Below are 21,323 nucleotides of genomic sequence, written 5' to 3'. Positions count from 1 at the left end.
GATCTCTAAAACGGCATCGTTGTAGAGGTTTTGCAAAACGCAGTCGTTTAACCTAGATAGAATCATAGAAAACAGAACATTGGATTATTTTCGATTTTATTTTGTGTGTGGCAAATTACAGTCTTCTGCAGTTGATACAGCAATGGTAAGAGATTCAAAACACTCTCCAACAACATATATTAATATAAAAAAGATGAGGCCCATCATCTTCTGAGCTGTGTGGTCTTTCACATTTTGCTCTTCGTGCTTCTGCAATGGAACAGCAAAAGATCCAACAGGATTGACATTTGGCAACGTATGAAATTTGACAATTGGTTCATGAACTCAGACGATAAAGTGTGAACTTGGGAACTGTCTTGTGTGTTTGCTCAGCTCTCAAGACCGTGACAAGACTCCTTTTGAGCTGCAAATGCCATAAAACATTACATCAAATGCGTTTTCCAATGATATACATTCTTCACATCCCAAACAACAATCTCTCATACAACAAAAATGCATCCTCAGCTCATATGCTTTGACTTGTTTTGACTTCATGTTCTCTGCTTTGACACAATGAATCGTCCATTCTATATGATAATATATCCTGTGTGTGTGTGTGTGCAAAATGTGGTAGAGGATAAGTCAAACCTTGGTATCGTCCCACCACGGCGTGGATCATCCTCTGTTGCTTGTCGAAGGGCCCTGGCAAAGGCCTTAAAGGTCGCCTCTATTATGTGATGAGAATTTTCACCAGCAAGCTGTTGTAACAGTCAAATATTCAAAATTGTCATGAAACGGTTTCCAAACAGATAATAGAAGAAACACATGAAATTGTATGATTTTGTTTTGCTTTTGGGAGATTCAGATCACAATACCTGCCTGATGTGAAGTGTCATACCAGAAGTATTCACCAATGATTGAAAAAAATGCTCCACCAACTACAAATAGAGAAGTTTACAGTATTAAGCTAGACTTTCAATGTTTAAAAAACAGTATATACCACATTTAAACCCAAAAGCAGAAAACTCTAGGAGTGAAGAAATAACCTGAGTGTCATATGTTCCTACTCTCTGGGTTGGAATTTCCAAGTTGTAACCAAGATATGGTCGACCAGACAAGTCCTGCAAGAAATTTGTGTTCATTATAAGCAGTAGGAAAGTCTGTGGGGAATGTCAAGTAACGAGAGAATAAACACAGACGCAAGCAAAAGTTTCACAATTTTTATACCAGGGAAACATGTATAAGCGCTTCATCAAGAGGAGCAGTGAAGTCACCAAACCGGTTAATACCTTTCCGCTCACCAAGGGCCTTTAACAGAGCCTACAGAAGACATGATACGGTTTCTCATTGGTCTAATACGAGCTGAGAATATGGCTAAAAGTACTAAACAAGGAAAAGATCAGTAACACATACTGTTCCAATGGCAAGAGCTATATCTTCATTACTGTGATGATCATCGATGTGAATATCACCAGTAGCTATAACGTGCACATCAAACAAGCCATGTGAAGCAAGTTGCTATACCAAGACCAGGACAAGGAGTAAGAAACACACACAAAACATTAATCAATCAACACTACAATAATGAATCAAAACAACTCTCTTCAAATGGAAACTGAAGAAACCAAAATCCAATAAATCCAAGTCAAAAAGGTGTTAACTTTAAAAACAAACGACACTTACATCTAACATATGGTCAAGAAAAGGGATTCCAGTAGAACTATCTGCAACTCCAGTGCCATCTAAATTAATCTTCACTGAAACATTCGTTTCCTTTGTTACTCTCTTTACTTCTCCAATTCGAGCTGATTGAGAGAAACAAAACAAAAAGACGAATTTTGACTGAGAAAACAAAAACTTCAACGATGAAATAAGTTTCAATCTCAACCATATCCAAACCCAAAACTTACCTAATGCTATAGAAGAAGACGAATTTGTTGCCTGAGAAACATTCTCACTGAAAGAAGAAGCGCAGGAGATAGATTGGCGAAGCTGAGATTGAGATTCCATCCGCAAAAATCGAGGAAGGGAAGATGAAGAAACGATCACCGCTTGACGAGGAAGTAAATCCATAAACCCGAGCTTAGGTCTAAGAAGCTGAGCCGAGGAGTGGCCAAATATGGCGGACACAGACGAAAGCTCCATTTGTTGGCAGCTTGAGGAAGAAACACTCACAGGAACAACCAGAGACGACGCTTTTGATTTCTCCTCCTCAAACTTAACCGAAGCCGGTACATTAGAACCGATAAATAATTCTGATTTAATCCAGCTATCTTAACCGTACCACAAATTCCACTTTAACCAGTCCAACGCCAAACCATGCATCAGGAGATCACTCCAAGTCTCCAATGTATTCAGGAGAAAGTCTACTACTTCAACTAATGTTTAATGGTTCGGAGTTTTCAAAAATTGTTTGAAGGTTCAAAGAAAATTTTAACAAAAGTTGTAAAAAATGTCGAAACATACGAATAAGTTGATAAACTATAATCAGACTTTACAATGTCACATTATATCCACAGCATCCACAGGAAGTGATATCGCTCTGTAAAGAAGAGGAGGCGAAGCTGAGTATCCCATTCCTGGGGTAACAGAGATCTCTGTTGGTGTCTCGCATAGAGTTTGACCTCTCATTCTCATAAGCTGAATCTTATGCCTTGCCTTAAGCCATCTAAGTTCTCTCCTCATCTCATTCTCTGACCACCACCCACTTCTGACCTTCCTTGAGCCCTGCTTTTCTCCATCATCAGAATGTGATTCTCTCAAACCCCAAATATCCGCAAACCTACCGTGAACTGAAGAACAGCTCTTGTCGTCAGAACTATCAAACTCATGATGATGATGATGATGATGATGATGATGATGAGATACTTCTCCTGATGATACAGTCTCTTGTATATACCCATTTGAAGCACAATCTCCACAGAATCCTTCAGTGTTGTTCTTGTTGTTGTTGTTCACAATTAGGGAGCTTTCTGTATCAGTTTTCCAATCAGGGACCAATGCAGCAATCTCTGCATCGATCATCTCTGCGATTTTCGCAACATCTTGATTCGTTATGTCCAGCTCTGATACCATCTCTGTTGCTACACTCCATGCAGTATCAATAGCAGTCTCAAACGGGAAGTAAATGTTCCTTATCCTTCCTGCGTTACATAAAAGTCGAAAGGGTTTTAATGTTTTATGACCAAAGATCTTAAAACTATCCAAAAAGATTGAGACTTTACCTTCTGCATCAGAGATTCTGAGCCTCAAGAATATCCCATCATTATCATTTCTCTTCCCTTTAATCGAAATGTCAACATGGTCCTCATCATCGTTAGCGAAAAGATCGATCTCACATATCTGTGACGACTCATACTGATCATGGTAAAGAGGATCATCAATCAGAGGCTGTCTAAGGAACACACCAGTTTCATCATAACCATTATAGTAATCAATGGGTCTCATATCAAATCCATTAACATTATCATCTTGTAGAAAAGGGTCTTGTAAAAGCTCCAATGCAGTAAGCCTAGACGTCACAGTAGCTAAACACTTCTCAACAAACTCACGAACCTCAGGGTCCTTCACTAAGTAAAAAGCTTCAGGCTTTTTCCCCTGAAAATGAAGAAATGTAGAAAAGAAACAAAGACTTAACCTCAAATTCGCTTCAAGAACAAGCAAATCCAAGATCATTTTACCGAGGTAACTTTCTTGTAGATCTGAGCAGGGTGAGTGCACTCGCTGTAAGGGTAATCGAAAGTGACCATCTCCAACACACACATTCCAAAAGCATACACATCAACCAACTCATTGTACTCCTCATCATATACTTCTGGAGCCATGAACTCAGGGGTTCCTTTACAACACACAACACAACAAAGTAAATGGTAGGTCCAAACTTTTCAATACACTATTAAGCCAATAAAAGTTTAAAAGTTTCGAAAGTACCAACGCAACGAACAGCATGTGATTTACGAAGAATCGCAGCGAGTCCAAGATCACCAATCTTGACTTCACCTTGGTTCCCATTAATAAAGATGTTATCACATTTGAGATCTCTATGAATAATTGGAGGAGAACGACTATGAAGATAAAGAAGCCCTTTTAAAATCTGCTTGCACCATTGCTTCACTGCTTTTATATTCACCCTTCTATGTCTCAACCTATACCTACAACAACAGCATAAAACAGAGCAAAACGCTAAAGATTCAAACTTTTCACAAACCCGTTAATCAATCATACAGAAACCAACAAAGACAAGACACAGAATCGCTTACTGTCTGAGAGTACCAGAGGTGAAGAGTTCAGTAACAAAATTGATTGCTAAATTGTTAGTATCAACCCAAGAAGTGTAGAACTTCATAATGTTTTGATGATTCAAAGTCTTGAGAAGATGAATCTCTCTGAAGAACTTCTCTAATTCCTCAGGGTTCCTTGTGAAATTCCGAAGCTTTACTTGGTTCCATGCCACTTCTATCCCTTCATACTCATCAAATGCTCTGTACCTGAAATTTCAAATTAAACCAAATTAAGAACAGTGTTTGGATTAAGTAACCAATTCCCAAACCAACAAAGTAAAAAAAAACAATAAAAAAATGGTTTTTTTGAAAACGTTTAATTTCAAAGAGAGAAGAAGGATAAATGCGATTACACTGTCTTCGAAGCTCCTTTGCCAAGTATTTCATCGTACTGCACGCCCAAACAAAAAAAAACAACAAAAAATCAAAACCTCTTTTGAGTAAACCAAAAAGACCAAAACTTTGTCGAACAAGTTCAATTTCAGAAGAATCCTTACTCTTCCATATCTTCCAGAAGGATCAACCTCAACGAACTCAGAACAATCCTCTACAGAGCTTTCTTCACAATTCATGACTCTCTTCTCTTCTCCTGCAATTTAGTTTTGTTTTGAGAGAGAGAGAGAGATGTTTGGAATTTGTGGAGATGGTAGAAGAGGAAAAGATTAAGTTTTTAAAGAAGAAGAATATATAAGGAAACAAGTGTGTTTCTTTCTTCTTCTTTTTAAGTGAACAACTAAATCAGACAACTAGTTAGGCTTCTTAGTTCTTACCCAATCACACTTTACCAACACCATGCGTCGGTTTAATTCGGTTTAACAAAACCGGTTTTTTCCGGTTTGTATAATCAATAAATGATAAAACGCCAAAATAATTCGTACCTTAAGGACAACGGCATTGAACTAATTTCAAGTTACATCAGTACGAACTCTATACAAAAATTCTTCTAATCAATTTTTTCAAATATTGGAGAAAAAACATTTGAATTTTCTGGTCCAGCTGGAAATTTTTAAAAGAATGTTTGAATAAATTGGCATATTATACAACTTGGTTGGGAGGAGGAAAGGTGTGAACCAAAGAATCTTAAAGTGTGGATTTAAGACCACATAATAAACCTAGCTCTCTCTCTCTCTATGCGTTGTTATAAAGCTGTGATTGGTTTTAATTTTAGGGGATATATATATAAGCTAAATTCCAAGAACCGGATCATTCTCCAAACCGGTACGTGAGATAACCGAAGGAAATGCCAAAAAGACAAAAACAAAAAACAAAAACAGAAGTCGTAGGTTTATAGAACACTTGTGTAAATGGCATGTTGTCGTCTAGTGTGTCACGGGTTTGTGCGAAAGTGAAAAGATGAGAGAGCACATGGAACTGAGTCACGGCTGCAAACACACAGACACAGTCTTCTTTTTTTTTTTTGGTGATTGTGTAATTTGTGTTGAGACACATTTGGACCAACCATAACTCTTACTTTTTGTAATTTCATATCCACGTAACATGGTCTTTAAGTGAAAAGATTGTATTATCTATCTGTACGTTAAGGTTATATATAGTTGCGTAAACACGAAGAATATGATAGTAACGTATTTAATCTTGTATTTGGAATCGCTTGATCATGTACTATATAGTTGCTTTTTTTTTGGCAAAAGTTTCAAATTTTACAATCATTGTAGTTATGAAACTAGATGGATATTGAATAGAGCAAGTAATTACAAGCATGTGAGTTATATATTAATTGTAGCTTGTAGATTGTACTAAACTTTATCAATAATGTCGTAATCTTCATATAGTGGTGGTTTGTTTTAATTTGTGTGTTTAATACAGTGAAGTCAAGGTATTAGGTACTGCAGAGACAAGACTAAAAGAGAAGTAGTACATGTGACAACGTAACAGTCTATCTTACTCTCTATTGAGTTATAAATCAGATTCACGAAATTACATATAATTTAGCTAGAGAATTTTCAAGGAAGGCTGCTAGCTCACGGATTGCCAAATTAAACTGGATCAGTCAACCTTGTTACATCCCTTAACAAGTGACTTAACCGATCTAATTAATTTTTGGTTTGGTCAACTTGAAGTCTACAACAATCAACTAAAGATTGAATTAATCAAAATCCGTTGTAGTCTAGCTGGTCAGGATACTCGGCTCTCACCCGAGAGACCCGGGTTCGAGTCCCGGCAACGGAGCTTTTTTTTTTGTTTTTATTATACAGATGCCATGTGTTTGAAATCCAAGAAAACAAAATATTATCCCGACTAATATCTCTATGCAATTAACATTTTAAATATGATCTAACAATGAAACTGAAATTATCTTAAATAAAAATAGAAAAGAAAGAAAAAAAAATACACATTTCAAATTGTTATTGTTATATATAGATTAATTTAATTTTAATAAATAAATTTCATTGAAGATTTCATCTTTATTTGTATATATCGCAATTTTGTTTTAAAGATTTAGCAAAAGATCAACTAGTTGCATGTGGTGGGAGTGATTTCTATTTGAATTAACTCGAATTCACTATTTATACATTCTTTTTTCACGTAAGAGCTTTCTCAGTTTCTCAAATATTGTACCTTATTTTATTTTAGGATTTGATAAAATGTTTAAGAGAGACTATCTTTAATTAGTGTTCCACATGCAATCAAACTTCAATCTCTTTTGCGACTATATATCTTAATTATAATGTTACTGTTATTTTCTTCTTCTTTGTTGTCGGCAACGTATCTCTCAAATCTTCTATTATAACTTTGGACCGACGTAGATATTTTTTTCTCCAACACAGTTCTTTATATTTCAAACTGTTGATTACGCTCTCCTTGAAGAAGCATTTTGTTTTAAGGATGTGCCAGTTTTGTCTCCATATCATATGATTCGTATGTATATTTTCAAACAAAAATAACAAAGACCTTTTTCTACTTGTCGTTCCTTGTTACTATAGTCACTATGTGCTTGTCACTAACCTCATTACCATTATCACTCTAATTAATTAAAAACATGAAAACATGAAGGTTTAGTTAACTTCTTCACCTATCATAGTATCATACTAAAACATTCACGTTTTAAAAGTGCAATTAGGAAATATCAATATGCCAATTATCATGTTGCTAACCATTAAGCAAGTCTCACGTAAATCTAGTTGACATTGTCACATAATTACATATATTCAATTTTTGTTTTCATACCTTAGAAATTGATTATTCCCTAACCGTACGTTGGCAGATTAGAATCACGAACGAATGTTTTGATGTAAACCCTACCTTCAACATTTTATGTGGTATATAAACAATAGCATTATGGCAGAACAAGTACAATAAATTTGGGTTATCTTATGTCTAAATCATAACATTCTTCTTAGTTTTGTCCTCCTTAATTTATATAAACAAATGCTACATGTATATTCAACATTCATCAGACTTAAAACGAATAAGAAACGCAAAATGAAATCAACCGCAACTTTCCAACTAACGTCAAACCCAACCGACACAAGCCAAACAGTCTCCACGACAATCCAACTTCTATGATCACTATAGCTAGCTCTCCTTTTCACATCAAACTTTATCTTTTTTTCTATTATGTCTACCAATAAGAAAAAAAAAACATATGGTACATGTTTACTTGCTTTTTTGTTACGCAGACATATCATAGAGAGATGATAGATACTATAGCTATCACATTTTCCATATACACAATCATGCTCATATCTAATTATTTTCCCCCAAATAATGCAAATCTATCTTTGTATACCGACAGAGTCATGACAACACCCACCCTTGTTCAAATAAGGCATATGTCTTTGGGTTCCACACCTAAATGCATATAATTAGAGTCTCGTTTTATCTTAATTAGTGACATAACTCATAAGTAATGGTTTACACATCAAATATATAATGAGCACTAAACAAAAAAAATGGTTATTTTTAATAATTATTAATTTTTTTAATTTTTTTTTTGTCATCAAATAATTATTAATTAGTTCCATCTTTTTCATTATATTATCACTGTTTGGTAAAAAAAAAAATTTCTAATATAAAAGCGGGGAATTTACTCAAAACTCTAACCACTGTCCACATCTCTATACCAATATCAAGAATATGACTTGAAGAGAGAAAAATCGTGTATACGTAACAAGAACCGTATGGGAAAGATAGAGTCTCGTGTGTATTTATATTATATGTACAAGTGAGGAGAGAAAAAAACAGATATACGAATAATCATGCTGATATATCAGAACTTTCTTCTTCGTTTTCGACCTTTGAGCATGAACATTAATTCGATCGATGCATGAACCCTCCAAACCAAAAAGAGAAGTATGTAAAATGGATTCATCACTGTTTGAGTTGCAAAGTGTGTGGATGAGACTCCACAAGTATAGACCACAAAACATGCACATCTTCGTATGGACATGACTTCACGTCCTCATATAAGATGTATATCCCTCTTCCTGCACATTTTTACATATCTTTACATCAAGACAAAAGAAATGCATAGACATATATAGCAAACAAAACTCATTTTCATAATTTGCCATAAAAAAGAGTACTATCCGATCCAAAGAACCAAAAAACGAAAGAGGTAGAGACAAAGAGAGAAAGCATACTCTTCTTTTGAGCAGAATTGACGCTAAACCATAGTTTCTTCAAAGGAGAGAAGAAGGAATGGAGCCATCCCATTTCTTAGCTTATACAGTGCCTTTAGGCTCTTTGGAAAATATGAAATATAAATTACACTATCTTTATATATATAGAGAGAAATATAAATAGATATAATATGTTCAATGAACCAACTCAAGAAACCAACCAATGAAGGTGCTCCACCTTGGAAAATAAGTAATGCAGGCAGCCACATCAACGTGTTTTATATGTTCCTTCTTTTAAGTATGGCCCAAGCCACCATCTCCATCTTTCTTCATTTTCATTCTTTTATTGTTTACTCTACGAATTTATTGGTTAAATAAGTTCCCAAATACTTTTTAACCTTGACACATGGATCCCATCTCGATTAGTTTATTAGGATTTGTCTAGTGTGTAGTATTCATGAGTTTTTCTTGATGAAGTATAACGCAATATAGAGGAAGAGAGAATGATGAAACTGTGACTTAATGTTTTATAGTGATGGGCTCTCTTTTGGTATTAGGTGTTTGTCAAACATCTCTCTCTCTATCTCTCTCTGTTGGAGCTCACTTGTGCCTCAAGAACAATCCCATTTCACCTATCATGTTTTCTCTTCACACTTCTTCTTTATATATAATGAATTATTTTTACCACCTTATATAATCTCAATGTTATATGCTTCATTGTTTAGTTATGTTCAATATTGTAATGAATTAACAAAGGTAGATTTTCTATTTTCTCCTGAGATTTTTAACTAGTTTTTTTTTTTGGGGTGAATATATTCATATATTTTTTCATCTTACCAAAGAGAATCCTGTTACAGCATGTATATATCCTGCTACATATATAAACTAACGAGTACGTACTTTCATATGTGTTAAAAAAAATTATGTTAATTTTCATGTTATAACATTTAGTTAAGATATGTTAAATAACCTACCGACTCAATTGTTCATTTAAGTTATATAATGATTTCTTTTTCTTTTCTTTTGGAAGCTCCTTTGACCTACAAGAGTTTGTTTTAATATATCACACCAAGTTTATCTTTTGATTTCTTTAATGCGATTATAATATATTAATGGTAGTAAGATTGTTGAAGATCTCTAGCATGGTATAATCATATTATAAACTGTTTATTTTGAATTGTAATGTAAATAAGATTGTTTGTTATACATTTATATTTTGGAGTCATCTATATATAAAAAAAAATATTTGTCATATTATATATGTTCTAGAGAGTTACATTTGTGATGACAAAAACAAAAAAAAGAGAGTTACATTTGTTTCTGTGAATAGTAATTTTTTAAAAAAAAATGTGATGATGTAAACGAACTAAAATGGTTTAAATATTATAACTAAGACATATAAGTTATAAAATAATGGTCAATGAACCAATGATATATCGAATGTTTTTTGGTTTAATTAATATGACCTTTGGTCCCTTAAAAGAAGTGCGTGGGCCAAATCTCAGTAAACTACAAAGTTGTAGATTCGTATTAAAAGGTACATTACACACCAATTTGGACTAACCTCTAAAGATGAATGAAGTGAAATTTGAAGAAAGAGTAAACATGGAAGCAAATGACATATGTGGAGAGACAGCTGTGGTAATATGTTAGGGTGCCTTAGAAGTCGTCAATCTCCTTTTTCTTTCCTTACTTTAAAATCAATCTAACCAATTTCTCATAAAATAAACAAACACACATATATATATATATATATATATATATATAACATTTTATAATTTAGATACGAATAGAGATGACTTTATCCATGATCTTTGAAACATATACATGTTAACTTTTCTCCTTTTGAACCAGTGAAAATTTATCTTTGGAAAGTTAACAACTTAATTTGTCAAGCTAAATATGTAGTGAATACTGTTTCGAAAATTAAACACACTTTTTTTTCAAAATCATTAGTTTATCAGTATATATTCTTCCACTTATTTAAATTAGGGGGACACTTTAATCTAGAGTTGATTTGATATGTTTAAAAGATCAGTAAGTATATCACGTTGATTTTTAACAAATCCGGATGATTTAATAATCAAGTAAGACCATAAAGTTTTGTTAGTTGACTTCTTGTACTCTTACTACGACAATAATAATATTTACTTGGGACTTAATCAAAAATGAAAAAAATGTCATGTGACTCATGTCTAATGTTATTTGCTTTATTTACAAATTGATCTACTGAAATTGTAATTTGTATGGTCGCCAAAAAGATCATGACACGTCGACAACACATCTTTATTTTATTTTTTGTCATCACAACACATCTATAACTATAAGAATCGTCTTTGGAAAAGTCAACAGTTAAGTACTTAAGTTAAACTCAACTTCTCGAATGACCAAAATGTGACAGAGATCAGAAAAGAGATAAACATGTTGTACCAAACCAAGCCCGAGAGAAACATATGCTAAGACCATCAGCAGCAGATTCCTCAAGCAGGCCCATCATTTAATTTATAGGCCGAACTAAGTTCAACCCTCTTATTTGACAATTTGATCTTTGCATATCAAAACAGTGAAAAAAAAATCTATCATCATAAACGAGTTTTCTCTACTTCTCCTAAAATAAAACTGTCCAACCTAGTTAACTTCTAAAATGAACCATCCACCCAAATTCTCCTTAATGTTCAAGCATCATAATTACATCATCACTTTGCCTTATCCCCACCACCACTTCCACACTGTGTATCATCAGTATATATATGGAATAGTGAGGACCATCCATGCAATAATATTTGATATTTAGATTTTCAAATTTTGAAAAAATTTAGTGAAATTCCTATCTTCAATACATATCTAACATCAAATTTTGGCAGAAAATATCATAGATTCCAATTCCAAAAAAAAAAAAATGTAATTGTAGAATGAATAACAGATAGTCGCCACTATATCTTAAATTTTATAATATCAACCGAATTTATTGTTTCTAGTTTTAAATATACCGTCTAATCTAATAGCTTGTATTAGTGTCGTCGTTACATTATTATCTATAATCTAGATTGAAACCGTAAAATATCTATATATATATAATGTATTGTTTACAAAGAAATCATGTTTCAGATAACTTTTTTTTTTTTTTTAACTTTTATAAGCAGCTATCATAAATGGATATCTCATAATGTAATTTATTATTTAAAAAGGTGTATAATCGATCAATTTTATACGGTCGTCTCATTGATCATGAAAACTATACAAATCTTCTAGCTGTCCAAATCATATAAACTTTTAAAATTCATATGTCACATTCTTTAAAATAGTTGCTCGAGGCCTTTCACTGTGACATTTGAAGTTAATACAGGAGAGATCATCAATTGCGTTTTTGACTTTATTTGTCGGTGTGTGTCGTGGACATTAGACAAAAAGCATTTAGAGAAACGAGCACGTGAACTCTCTTTTTGTGTGTGGTTTGATATCTTTGCTTTCGACATGTGGCTTTTACTTTGTTACTATTTCATAGTATTTCACTACCACTAACCACGTACCGCCGTGACGACAACGGTCTCTTTTTTTCCAAGAATAATATTTACTCTCACACCGTTGTTTTTTTTTTTTTAATTCGTTTTGACCCATATTTAATAAAGTCGGATTAGTCGAATTAAACCACCTACTTCATTAACTGGTCTATGTTTAAGGACAATAGTTACTATGTTTAAGGACAATAGTTACTATATTCAGGTCACGAGAGATAATTAATTGATCCGGTTAAATGTTGATTTAGAAAAGATAGAAAAGATGTTTTTAGTTTTTTACGTGGGTAAAAAGTAAAACAGTTTGTAACTGAAACAATACATTGTACATATGATCGAAATGTTGAAGTACGAGTTAAAAAAAAATAGTAATAATTAGTCACATCAACCATTTCAATCCCAAAAAAATGTTAGTTTTCAAATATAAATAGAAGGGTTTTATAAATTTTCAATTGTTCAAATATTGGATTTTTTTTTTCTCTCATTGTTTATAACTTGATAGAGCTGTGGCATGTTAGTAAAAAAATATATATATCTTAAAGTATGTTTATAACTTGAAAAGAAATATATTAACAAAACCATATATAATATAAACTCATAACACGACGTCAAAAACATTGAATTAGCTTATATAATATGTCATTCTTACCGAGTTATTTTGATCGTCAGTAGGGAAACTTCAGAATTCTTTGTTACGGCGAAAGCATTCAATTGGCTAACGTCACTGTCGAAGTACTTGAGCTAGGTAATATAGTGGTTGACTATTATATGAACTTTGAGGTGTTTCTTTACTTAACTAAAAACCATATAAATTTCTATATTTTTTCATTTATACTAGAGTCTACATCTACAAGTTCCATCCCTTACAATGATGATATAGCACATCATAGGCTAGAGAGACCCGAGACTTTACTTACTCATATATGAACCGTCCATACAATATGATGAGGAGAGAACTCACCTTAAGAAAATGATTAATGAAAATAACTTTGTAAACTCGTGTGTATTATTGACAATGTAAAGAAGTATTTATACATAGCATAGTTTTCTATTTGCGATAGACCCAAATCAAGGTAGACATATATCGTTATCCTAATAATTAAGTACCTCTTAATCAAATTAATGTCCGTTAATCTAATGATATTACATGAGATGATTTAAAGAATAAACAAAAACTTTTGACTCGCCGAGTAACTTTTTTTTTTTTTTTTTTTGGTAAAAAACTTTACATAACCGAAGCCATTTTAACAGTGTAGATACCGTCACTGGCGGCCAACGGCTTATTTATTTCTATGCTTATAAAACATTTTTTTTAACGACTACAAAACGACATAACAGCGTCATCAGGGTAATAACTTCTCCAACATATGTAAGTTTTATTTTGTTCTTGCTCAAGAAGCTTTCAGACACAACAACACTCTCACTCTCTCTGTTTCTCTCTAGAGAGATACAAAACCAAAGTTTCGCTGCAAAGAAGAAGCTTGCGGCAGACATAACACAAATTACAATCATTGTTCAGCTTCTCTCTCTCTCTAGGTCTTATCCAATCTTTTTTTTCGTTCTTCAAGAAAAAAAAAACAGAGCAAAGAGATAGAGCATCATCATCAATGGGGAAGAAAGACGAGAAAGTCGAAGCTGTTCTTCATTTGGTCAAGAAACAAACTCCACTCACTTTCAAACAAGTACATTTTCTCAAAATCTTTTCCAAATAAACAAAACATATCTGCATGTATTTGTCCACCACAACCAAATAAATCTCATAACCGAAACAAAGCTTGTTTTTTTCTTTTTTAACAGGAGAAGTTCTGTAACAGAGAGTGTGTTGAGAGATTCTTGAAGGTTAAAGGAGATAATGTGAGAAAAGCTGCGAAACAACTACTCTCATGTCTTTCTTGGAGACAAAACCTCGATCTTGGTATATATTTGTTTTCATTCACCTTCATATACGTTTGTTTAACTTTGAATCAAAACACTTTTGTGTATTTTTGACATGTTAAGAAGAACGATTGGGAGCAGAAGAGTTCTCAACGGAGCTTGGCGACGGTGTAGCTTACATCGCCGGTCACGACAGAGACTCCAGACCCGTTATCGTAATTTCCTCTTAACCCATCTTGATTTCATCTAAAACTAATGGTAACAAAAAAATGAGTTTGATCTTTTTTTTAATAGGTTTTCCGGTTTAAGCATGATTATCAGAAGCTGCGTACACAAAAACAGTAAGTTTTAGATAATTAATTAAGAAAAAGACTAAATCCATATTCTTCAAATTGTAAAGAGTGTAATATATTTTTGTGTTTTTCTTCTTCTTGGGGGAAGATTTACGCGTTTATTGGCGTTCACGATGGAGACTGCGATCTCAAGCATGTCCAGAAACGCGGAACAGAGCCTTGTTCTTCTCTTCGATGCAAGTAAGTGTTGTGTTGTGTAGTAGTAACACATATTGAAAATTACCACTTTATCCTTGATAACCTTCCAAATCTCTCTGTACTAATCCGTAATTTACGTGGCGGATTTTGTGGTTTTTCTTTTTTTTTTTTGGATTGAGTTCGTTCGTTTGTGTCGGGGACCGAACACACTCGGACATGTAATGCCATTTAATTTGATGTTCCGATTTGTCTGCCCTTCATTGTGTCAACGTCAATGCTTTTGTACACCTTTTCGTTAATTACGGATGATTCACTAATTTCTTCACTTAACTTACCTGATTAAGTGATTTATGCAAGTGTTTTGCTCATGTTTTTGTTAATACTTACTATATAGTACTGCTATATTATTTAATGATTGGCTCTCTTATTTTTGAAATGTATACATTAGTTTACAAAGACCTACATATTTTTACAATGGATAATTATATTATACTTTCGCAACACGCTTCTAAAGATTTATGCTTTTTATTTGTCTGTTCAAAGTTTTTTTCTTTTTATCCACCTTTTTCGATTTTTATTCTTTTGTAAGGTTAAGTACAATTATTCGCTGCATCTTAAAAATTTTGTTCAAACTCGATTAGACTATTAATTTATAGTCCCACACATTTAGCTGTACAAAATCGATTAATATTCTTCTTTTTGTTAAAAAAAAAAAAAAAAAAACAGGCTTTTTCAGATCATCCTCTGCATTTGCGAATTTGCTTTTGGCGACTCTAAAGATAATTGGAGATTATTACCCATGCCGACTTTACAAAGCCTTTATCATCGACCCTCCCTCTTTTTTCTCATACCTTTGGAAGGTAAATATAAACATTTCTAAAATTATTAAACTCTCTAATTGTGTGATTAGTAAATGGATAAAATCTCAAAAGTATCGTCTTGTCTCGTACTCTACTTTATTGTGTGTCAGGGTGTTCGTCCTTTTGTGGAACTTTCAACGGTCACGATGATAGTGTCGTCGCTGGACTACGACGAACCGCTAGATATCAGCCACGTGTCATCAAATCCTAGATCAGCATCGTTACGGTTCGATGCATCGTCGATTAAATCAACGGCCACGGTTGGTTCAGCTTCTTCAAGATTCGCTTTCACCGTATCTCACAACTCCTTGAAGCCGTGGTATCTCTCCTTCACCGACACGACGTCACCTTACAACGCCGCCGCTCAAGTTTCTCCTCTCAGCGCACGGTCGTTATCTTTCGCGTCTCCGGCGGCGCGTGGTTTCAAAGACGCGAAACCAGCCGCATGCAGAAAGAGTCTCTTTCCGTCTACCCCGTTGCCGGAGAAGACGAAGACGGTTTCGCACCGGAAAACTCCACGGCCGTCGTTTTTTCAGTCTCCGGCGATGTTCTTTCGCAGGGAGAACAACGCCTCCGGAGGAGAAGGAGGAGGAGGGGAGAACAAGCAACGTGAAGCGTTCGTACCGTATTTGAAGCTTTACCGGAGACCGTACGATGAGACGGCGTATAGGTCTAAGCTTCGAGGTCCACGTGGGTTTGTGTCAGTCGTGTCTTCTCACAGAAGATGTCGCCACGTGTCTTTATCTCAACGGTTCTAAGTCAAAAGACGAGAGAGATTAGAGAACGAGAGAGTAAATAAACATTGATGATGATTGATCCAATGAGCTTCTTTGATTTTTCTATAATTACCAACCAATTAAGAAACAGACGAAAGCTGTTTTGTTCAATTTTACTCCTTCAAAAAAGAAAACCAAGTTGTGTTTAAGAAAAAGTTAAAACTATTTTTACTAGCTATATTGTTTTCGAGGAGAATTATATAATCTTGATCATGGAGAGTATTGTTTGCTCTTGTATCAAAAGAGTAGAAATGAAAATGTAATAAAGAACTTTCGGAATCATGTTTTTGCAATGCATGCTTCCTTGCATTTCCAAAAGATATTGATTGTGGAAGCGAGAATGAGAGCTTATGATAAAAAGATATTTATAATAAGTAAATTAAACAGACTCAAACAAAAATACAAGATATAATTATAAATTTCATCAATACTCTGTACGTTATTATTTTTTGTTCCATAAACTTTTGCAACACATTTTCCTCATAAATAAAAATTCATTTTGAAATACGTCATTAGATTAACGAGGTTTAATGCCGGAGAAAGTTACTTGGGCGACAGTCCAAGATTCTTCCTTATGCTTTTTTCTTGAAGAGGAAGCAGTAGTAGTGTGAAGAGGACTTGTACGGAGTAAAGAACTAGGCGGTTTAGGCAGAGGGATCTCTACGGTGTCGCTTGTGAGCATCACAGACACTGATAGCATTGTTGGTCTGTCATTTGGATGTTCTTGAACACACAAGAGACCAATCTGTATGCATCTTTTGACTTGGCGTGGTTGAAATACGGATGACTCGAGGTCAAGGACAAGTACCGGATCAATGATGTCGAGCCCTTTTCCTTCCTCCCACTTCCTCCATATCTAATGTTATTCATTATAGCGAAGCTCTTTTAATTAATCGTTTATCAATCACAAAAGAATTTTTAAAAAATAAAAAATAAAGAAGATGAAAACAATTTTGACTTACATAGTTAACGAGACTCTCTTCGTTATCCGAGTATCTATAAAAGTCTCTGTTCTTCTTTCCACAGAGAATCTCAAGAACCATGATTCCAAAGCTGAAGACATCTGACTTTGCTGAATAAGTTCCGTCTTCCGCGTATTCGGGAGCCATGTAACCGCTGTGTCATAAAGAAAATCGAAACGACGTATACAACTTATTATAAGAGTGTTTTATTTTTATTTTTGTTTCCAAATGTAATTAAAGATTATGATGCTGGTGGTCACTTACTAAGTCCCGACTATCTTTCTTGTGTTAGTTGCTCCCTTGTTCTTGTCAAATACTTTCCCCATCCCAAAATCCGATATCTTTGGAACCATGTCTTTGTCAAGTAGCACATTGCTTGGTTTTAAGTCCCTATGGACAATCGGAGACCGCGAATCATGGTGGAGATACAGAAGCCCCCGAGTGATTCCGTTAATAATTTGGAACCTCTTCTCCAAGTTTAGCTTAGAGCTTTTGCTTTCGTCTAAGAAATGATATATATATATATACAATGATAATCAAATTCTAATTTGTTCCAAGTAAGAGAACCTTGTAACATAAAAAATAATACAACTTGTTAAAAAAAAAAAGGGAGAGCCACTAACCAAATATGAAAGTGTCGAGACTTGAATTTTCCAGGTATTCATAAATTAGAATCATCTCACCCCCCTCAAAGCAGTAGCCAAGGAGTTGGACGAGGTTTACATGCTGAACACTTGCAATCAGATTTAACTCAGTTTTAAATCCCTCGATACCTTGAGTTGTAATCTTCAACAGCCTTTTCACGGCGATTTCTTGTCCGCCAAGTAACCTCCCCTTGTAAACAACTCCAAAACCACCTTTACCTATTTTATTTGAATCCGAGAAACCTTGGGTGGCCAGAACAATGTTATTTAGCTCCATTGACTCATAGTGTAGTTCTCCTGTTAAGTAGGAGAAGAAGAAACAAAATATATATATATATATATATATAGTTACTGACTTACGCTAGTTTTGAAAGAAAAAAAAACCCCCACAATTTCCACTCAAGACACAAATATTGAATAAGATACAGATATGATATATCATCACAATCATATTCATACGGTCATTCATACCAATATGTGCTGCAATTGCTTTTGTTGGCGGCCTCTTTTTTATTTTCCAAACGTAGAACAAGAGTATAATAAAACTTAGAATAACGAGTCCAACAACAATAATTGTTGTTTCTGTATTGTTGTTTCTGTATTGTTATTTCCTTCTTCACCTAAAAGCAAAACAAAAAAAAAAGTCACAAATTTTATATGTATCACGTTCCCATTATGTTTCATACTTACATGATGCATAAGCCTACATGGCTTGATGATGATACTTAGAAAAAGGAAAAAAAGAAGTTAAAAAAAAAAAGTGTCTTTACATATTACAACTCTCTAACCAAATCCCTATTTATTGCAAGTCTCTAACCACATCCCAGTCCCAGGTATACTACGTTCAAAACTTTGTTTGCCACATACTTATGAACTATATCGATTAACGAAATATAATATCCAAAGTAACCACAGTATTAATTTGCTAATATATCATCACTAAAGTAAGTAAGTATATGTAGCTTTATATATAGGCCTGATAATATTATATTTATTTTGTAGGTGTGTGTGTGTGGAATAACAATAAACTCAAATAGGGAAACTAACCGGTGGCATGATCAGTCTTAACATAAAGATCTTGACCAGCATTCTTGTATTTGCGGACATCGAGTAGGTCCCCTAGCCAAATAACACAACCGGATCCACCGTTTTCCAAATTCGCATTGGCATAGGCAGTACAGTTGCAATTATCAAAGCATTTGTACTTGCATTCGTTCAATCCGATGTTCATGTCCACAACTGACTTTGCCGTATCGGGTAGCTTCATGGTTTGTAGCTTTACAAAATGATCTCCATGACACCTTGACTGATGAGTAGTAGGCTTCCGCACACACCCGCCTTTCGCCCCTTTTGGTTTCTCGCCCTAAAACCGCTTAAACATTTACAGATCGGGAAGGTGTTTATGTCACAGAGACCATTAGGCCCACACGTGTTGTACCTGTCGCAGTCATCATTTGGGTGTTGATGAATTATCTTTTTCAATTTCCCTGCAGATCTCGGGATGATCCATGTAGACATACTCAAGACTCCGTTATATCTCAATCTCAATATTGAGGAGAAAGTAGCGTTCTTGTTGTTAAACGAAAATGTGATTTCCTCACTGCTCACGACTCGACTAACGGTTGCGTACCTCAGATTTCCTACTGCGTCAATGTCACGCACACTGTTCCACGGACCAGGTCGGAAAACTTGCTCTCGGGAGGCTCACGGATTTCTACTCTATAACTGACATCTCCGGTTGAAGGATCATCAATGCTTTTCCATGACCGTAAAACCCTATTTAGACCCGACTTTTTATCCCAACCCATTTTCATATCAGGGATTAATGCGTCAGCAGGATAGTCGAAGCTTTGCCAACAAAAACCTCTCGAGTCATGGCTGTCAAGGAGGTGGAGGTTGTTTTTTTTAAGATTTGGAGTGTTCCAATGGGCTTGGAGAGTGGGTTTTGTCTGTTTGCAACCCACACCACTTGCTTAGGCAGCCTTCGGTACCAACGGTCACCTACTGTTGCCGGTTTGAAAAGGCCAAGCATAAATACACTTTTTGCCGAATGGATTGGTTTATCTAGAGTTACGTTTTGTGGGAATGAAATCGTACTACTGTTCACGGATAAACTTTTATGCAATAGGATGAGTAATAATAAACTAACAACTATCCTCATTTTTCTTTTCTTTTTTTTTTGGCTTTCTAGTTTTGGTTCCTTCTTCTTCTACTCATTTATACTATATTATGTTTGGCCACGTTTTTCAACATTTTTCCCCCGGTTAATGATTTTCCACTTTTTTATTGACTTTTAACAAGTTGCATTTAATTTTAATTTGTCAAAGGGACATGAATGAAACTTGAACTACCAACATGTGAGATTAATTACTCTGTGAGCAAACATTGCATATACATGTTAGAGAATTAGTTGTTAAACAAAACTACTAACATGGGAGATTAATCCTAACACCAACTTGGCTTCATTTTCCCATATATATATATGTATTGTTTTTTATTATCTTTTCTATTAGATAATTCTATCTAAAGCTATGTTGTTAGGTTTTGTAGCAAGAGTTTCTCACGGGTGTCAATTGGTCATGGATTTTGAAAAAAAAAAATTTAATTAAAGTTTTTTAATTTATCTAAATTAACCCCTTTCTATTTAAGTTTTTATTTGGATTTCTTATTAAAACAGTTAACAAAGGTCAATAAGATGAATTTTAGTTTATGGTCTTTTTGTCTCTCCTATTTTTATCCCCCCCCCCTTTAGGGTTTCCATAGGCATTATATATGGATCATCTAGTATTTTATTTTTCCTTAAAAAATAAACCAAATCTCTTATATATAACAATGAGACGATTGAAAACATAAAACTATTTCATCTAAATAAACAAAGCACAAAAAATAAAGAAAAATGGCCAGTATCACAAATGGTGTTAGAATCATTGGTCTTTCAATAATTTTCATGTTGATATGGGGAGGTATTTACACTAATTTGTGTTTAATTAGCTCTGTGTTTTTATCATGTAATGTTTTATAAAGATTATTGATCTTAAACAATTTTAAAATTAATTTTAGGGCTATATTACTTTATATACATAGAAAACTGAAAACTTAAATATATTTAATCCTAGCTTTTTCTTAATTAGTTCTCTATCTTCAGACACAATTAATATAAAAAAAATATCCTTAGTCTACGCTAACAAATAAAGAAATAACGAGATAAAAAATTATCTATCAGCAACGCAAAAAGATGAATTTTATAATAACTTGGTCATGTTTTTGACAAAAATTTATTCGTTGCAATTTTATATTATTAACTATTTATTAGCATGACATATAATATTATTATTATATGGACAACATATATTGTTCTATT

The 21,323-nt window shown here is 34.0% G+C and overlaps 5 protein-coding genes, 1 non-coding gene and 1 pseudogene across 6 annotated transcripts; 2 read left to right on the top strand and 5 right to left on the bottom strand.

Moving 5' to 3' along the window:
• Window positions 1-67: 67 nt before the first annotated feature.
• On the bottom strand, window positions 68-2,277 carry LOC17891065 (imidazoleglycerol-phosphate dehydratase 1, chloroplastic). Its single transcript, XM_006299533.2, has 8 exons — window positions 1,890-2,277; window positions 1,663-1,784; window positions 1,393-1,497; window positions 1,207-1,299; window positions 1,026-1,100; window positions 855-917; window positions 628-737; window positions 68-403 (listed from the first exon to the last, which is right to left on the bottom strand). Exons 1-8 carry the CDS (start codon window positions 2,122-2,124, stop codon window positions 376-378), a joined length of 831 nt encoding a protein of 276 aa, XP_006299595.2. The 5' UTR covers window positions 2,125-2,277; the 3' UTR covers window positions 68-375.
• A 114-nt stretch (window positions 2,278-2,391) lies between these two features.
• LOC17890946 (serine/threonine-protein kinase WNK2) lies at window positions 2,392-5,053 on the bottom strand. The gene is given in 9 exon segments (XM_006297245.2): window positions 2,392-3,122; window positions 3,204-3,576; window positions 3,660-3,817; window positions 3,910-4,130; window positions 4,239-4,466; window positions 4,613-4,650; window positions 4,757-4,840; window positions 4,842-4,936; window positions 4,939-5,053. Coding segments are annotated over 9 exon segments (1,953 nt in total). The 3' UTR covers window positions 2,392-2,481.
• A 1,320-nt stretch (window positions 5,054-6,373) lies between these two features.
• On the top strand, window positions 6,374-6,446 carry TRNAE-CUC. Its single transcript has one exon. It is a non-coding gene; the product is annotated as a tRNA-Glu (tRNA).
• Window positions 6,447-8,303: 1,857 nt separating this feature from the next.
• LOC17893840 lies at window positions 8,304-9,134 on the bottom strand. Its single transcript, XM_006300195.2, is given in 4 exon segments — window positions 8,304-8,535; window positions 8,538-8,576; window positions 8,579-8,704; window positions 8,861-9,134. Coding segments are annotated over 3 exon segments (219 nt in total). The 5' UTR covers window positions 8,654-8,704; window positions 8,861-9,134; the 3' UTR covers window positions 8,304-8,430.
• Window positions 9,135-13,828: 4,694 nt separating this feature from the next.
• Window positions 13,829-16,519, top strand: LOC17891591. The gene is made up of 7 exons (XM_006297768.2): window positions 13,829-14,036; window positions 14,152-14,269; window positions 14,353-14,444; window positions 14,524-14,570; window positions 14,671-14,762; window positions 15,447-15,580; window positions 15,691-16,519. Exons 1-7 carry the CDS (start codon window positions 13,962-13,964, stop codon window positions 16,336-16,338), a joined length of 1,206 nt encoding a protein of 401 aa, XP_006297830.1. The 5' UTR covers window positions 13,829-13,961; the 3' UTR covers window positions 16,339-16,519.
• Window positions 16,520-16,873: 354 nt separating this feature from the next.
• On the bottom strand, window positions 16,874-18,239 carry LOC17892411 (receptor-like serine/threonine-protein kinase SD1-8). The gene is made up of 4 exons (XM_023785589.1): window positions 17,942-18,239; window positions 17,583-17,820; window positions 17,319-17,472; window positions 16,874-17,212 (listed from the first exon to the last, which is right to left on the bottom strand). The coding sequence occupies exons 1-4, from the start codon at window positions 18,237-18,239 to the stop codon at window positions 16,874-16,876; spliced, it is 1,029 nt and encodes a 342-aa protein (XP_023641357.1).
• A 765-nt stretch (window positions 18,240-19,004) lies between these two features.
• LOC111831454 lies at window positions 19,005-19,994 on the bottom strand (annotated as a pseudogene).
• Between the last annotated feature and the right edge of the window lie 1,329 nt (window positions 19,995-21,323).

Source organism: Capsella rubella, unplaced genomic scaffold (assembly GCF_000375325.1).
Source record: "Capsella rubella cultivar Monte Gargano unplaced genomic scaffold, Caprub1_0 scaffold_3, whole genome shotgun sequence".
NCBI lineage: Eukaryota > Viridiplantae > Streptophyta > Magnoliopsida > Brassicales > Brassicaceae > Capsella > Capsella rubella.
The sequence above is the reverse complement of the archived record's forward strand: the minus strand, read 5'-3'. Positions and strand labels throughout refer to the sequence as shown.

Coding starts and splice junctions, on each gene's coding strand:
- LOC17891065 (XM_006299533.2), bottom strand. CDS start 2,124: ATGGAGCTTTCGTCTGTGTCCGCCATATTTGGCCACTCCTCGGCTCAG. Junction 1,785..1,889: donor GTCTTCTTCTATAGCATTAG/GTAAGTTTTGGG, acceptor TCTCTCAATCAG/CTCGAATTGGAGAAGTAAAG. Junction 738..854: donor TGACACTTCACATCAGGCAG/GTATTGTGATCT, acceptor CTGTTACAACAG/CTTGCTGGTGAAAATTCTCA.
- LOC17891591 (XM_006297768.2), top strand. CDS start 13,962: ATGGGGAAGAAAGACGAGAAAGTCGAAGCTGTTCTTCATTTGGTCAAG. Junction 14,037..14,151: donor CTCCACTCACTTTCAAACAA/GTACATTTTCTC, acceptor CTTTTTTAACAG/GAGAAGTTCTGTAACAGAGA. Junction 14,571..14,670: donor AAGCTGCGTACACAAAAACA/GTAAGTTTTAGA, acceptor TCTTGGGGGAAG/ATTTACGCGTTTATTGGCGT.
- LOC17892411 (XM_023785589.1), bottom strand. CDS start 18,239: ATGGAGCTAAATAACATTGTTCTGGCCACCCAAGGTTTCTCGGATTCA. Junction 17,473..17,582: donor AGAAAGATAGTCGGGACTTA/GTAAGTGACCAC, acceptor TTTATGACACAG/CGGTTACATGGCTCCCGAAT. Junction 17,213..17,318: donor AAGAGAGTCTCGTTAACTAT/GTAAGTCAAAAT, acceptor GAATAACATTAG/ATATGGAGGAAGTGGGAGGA.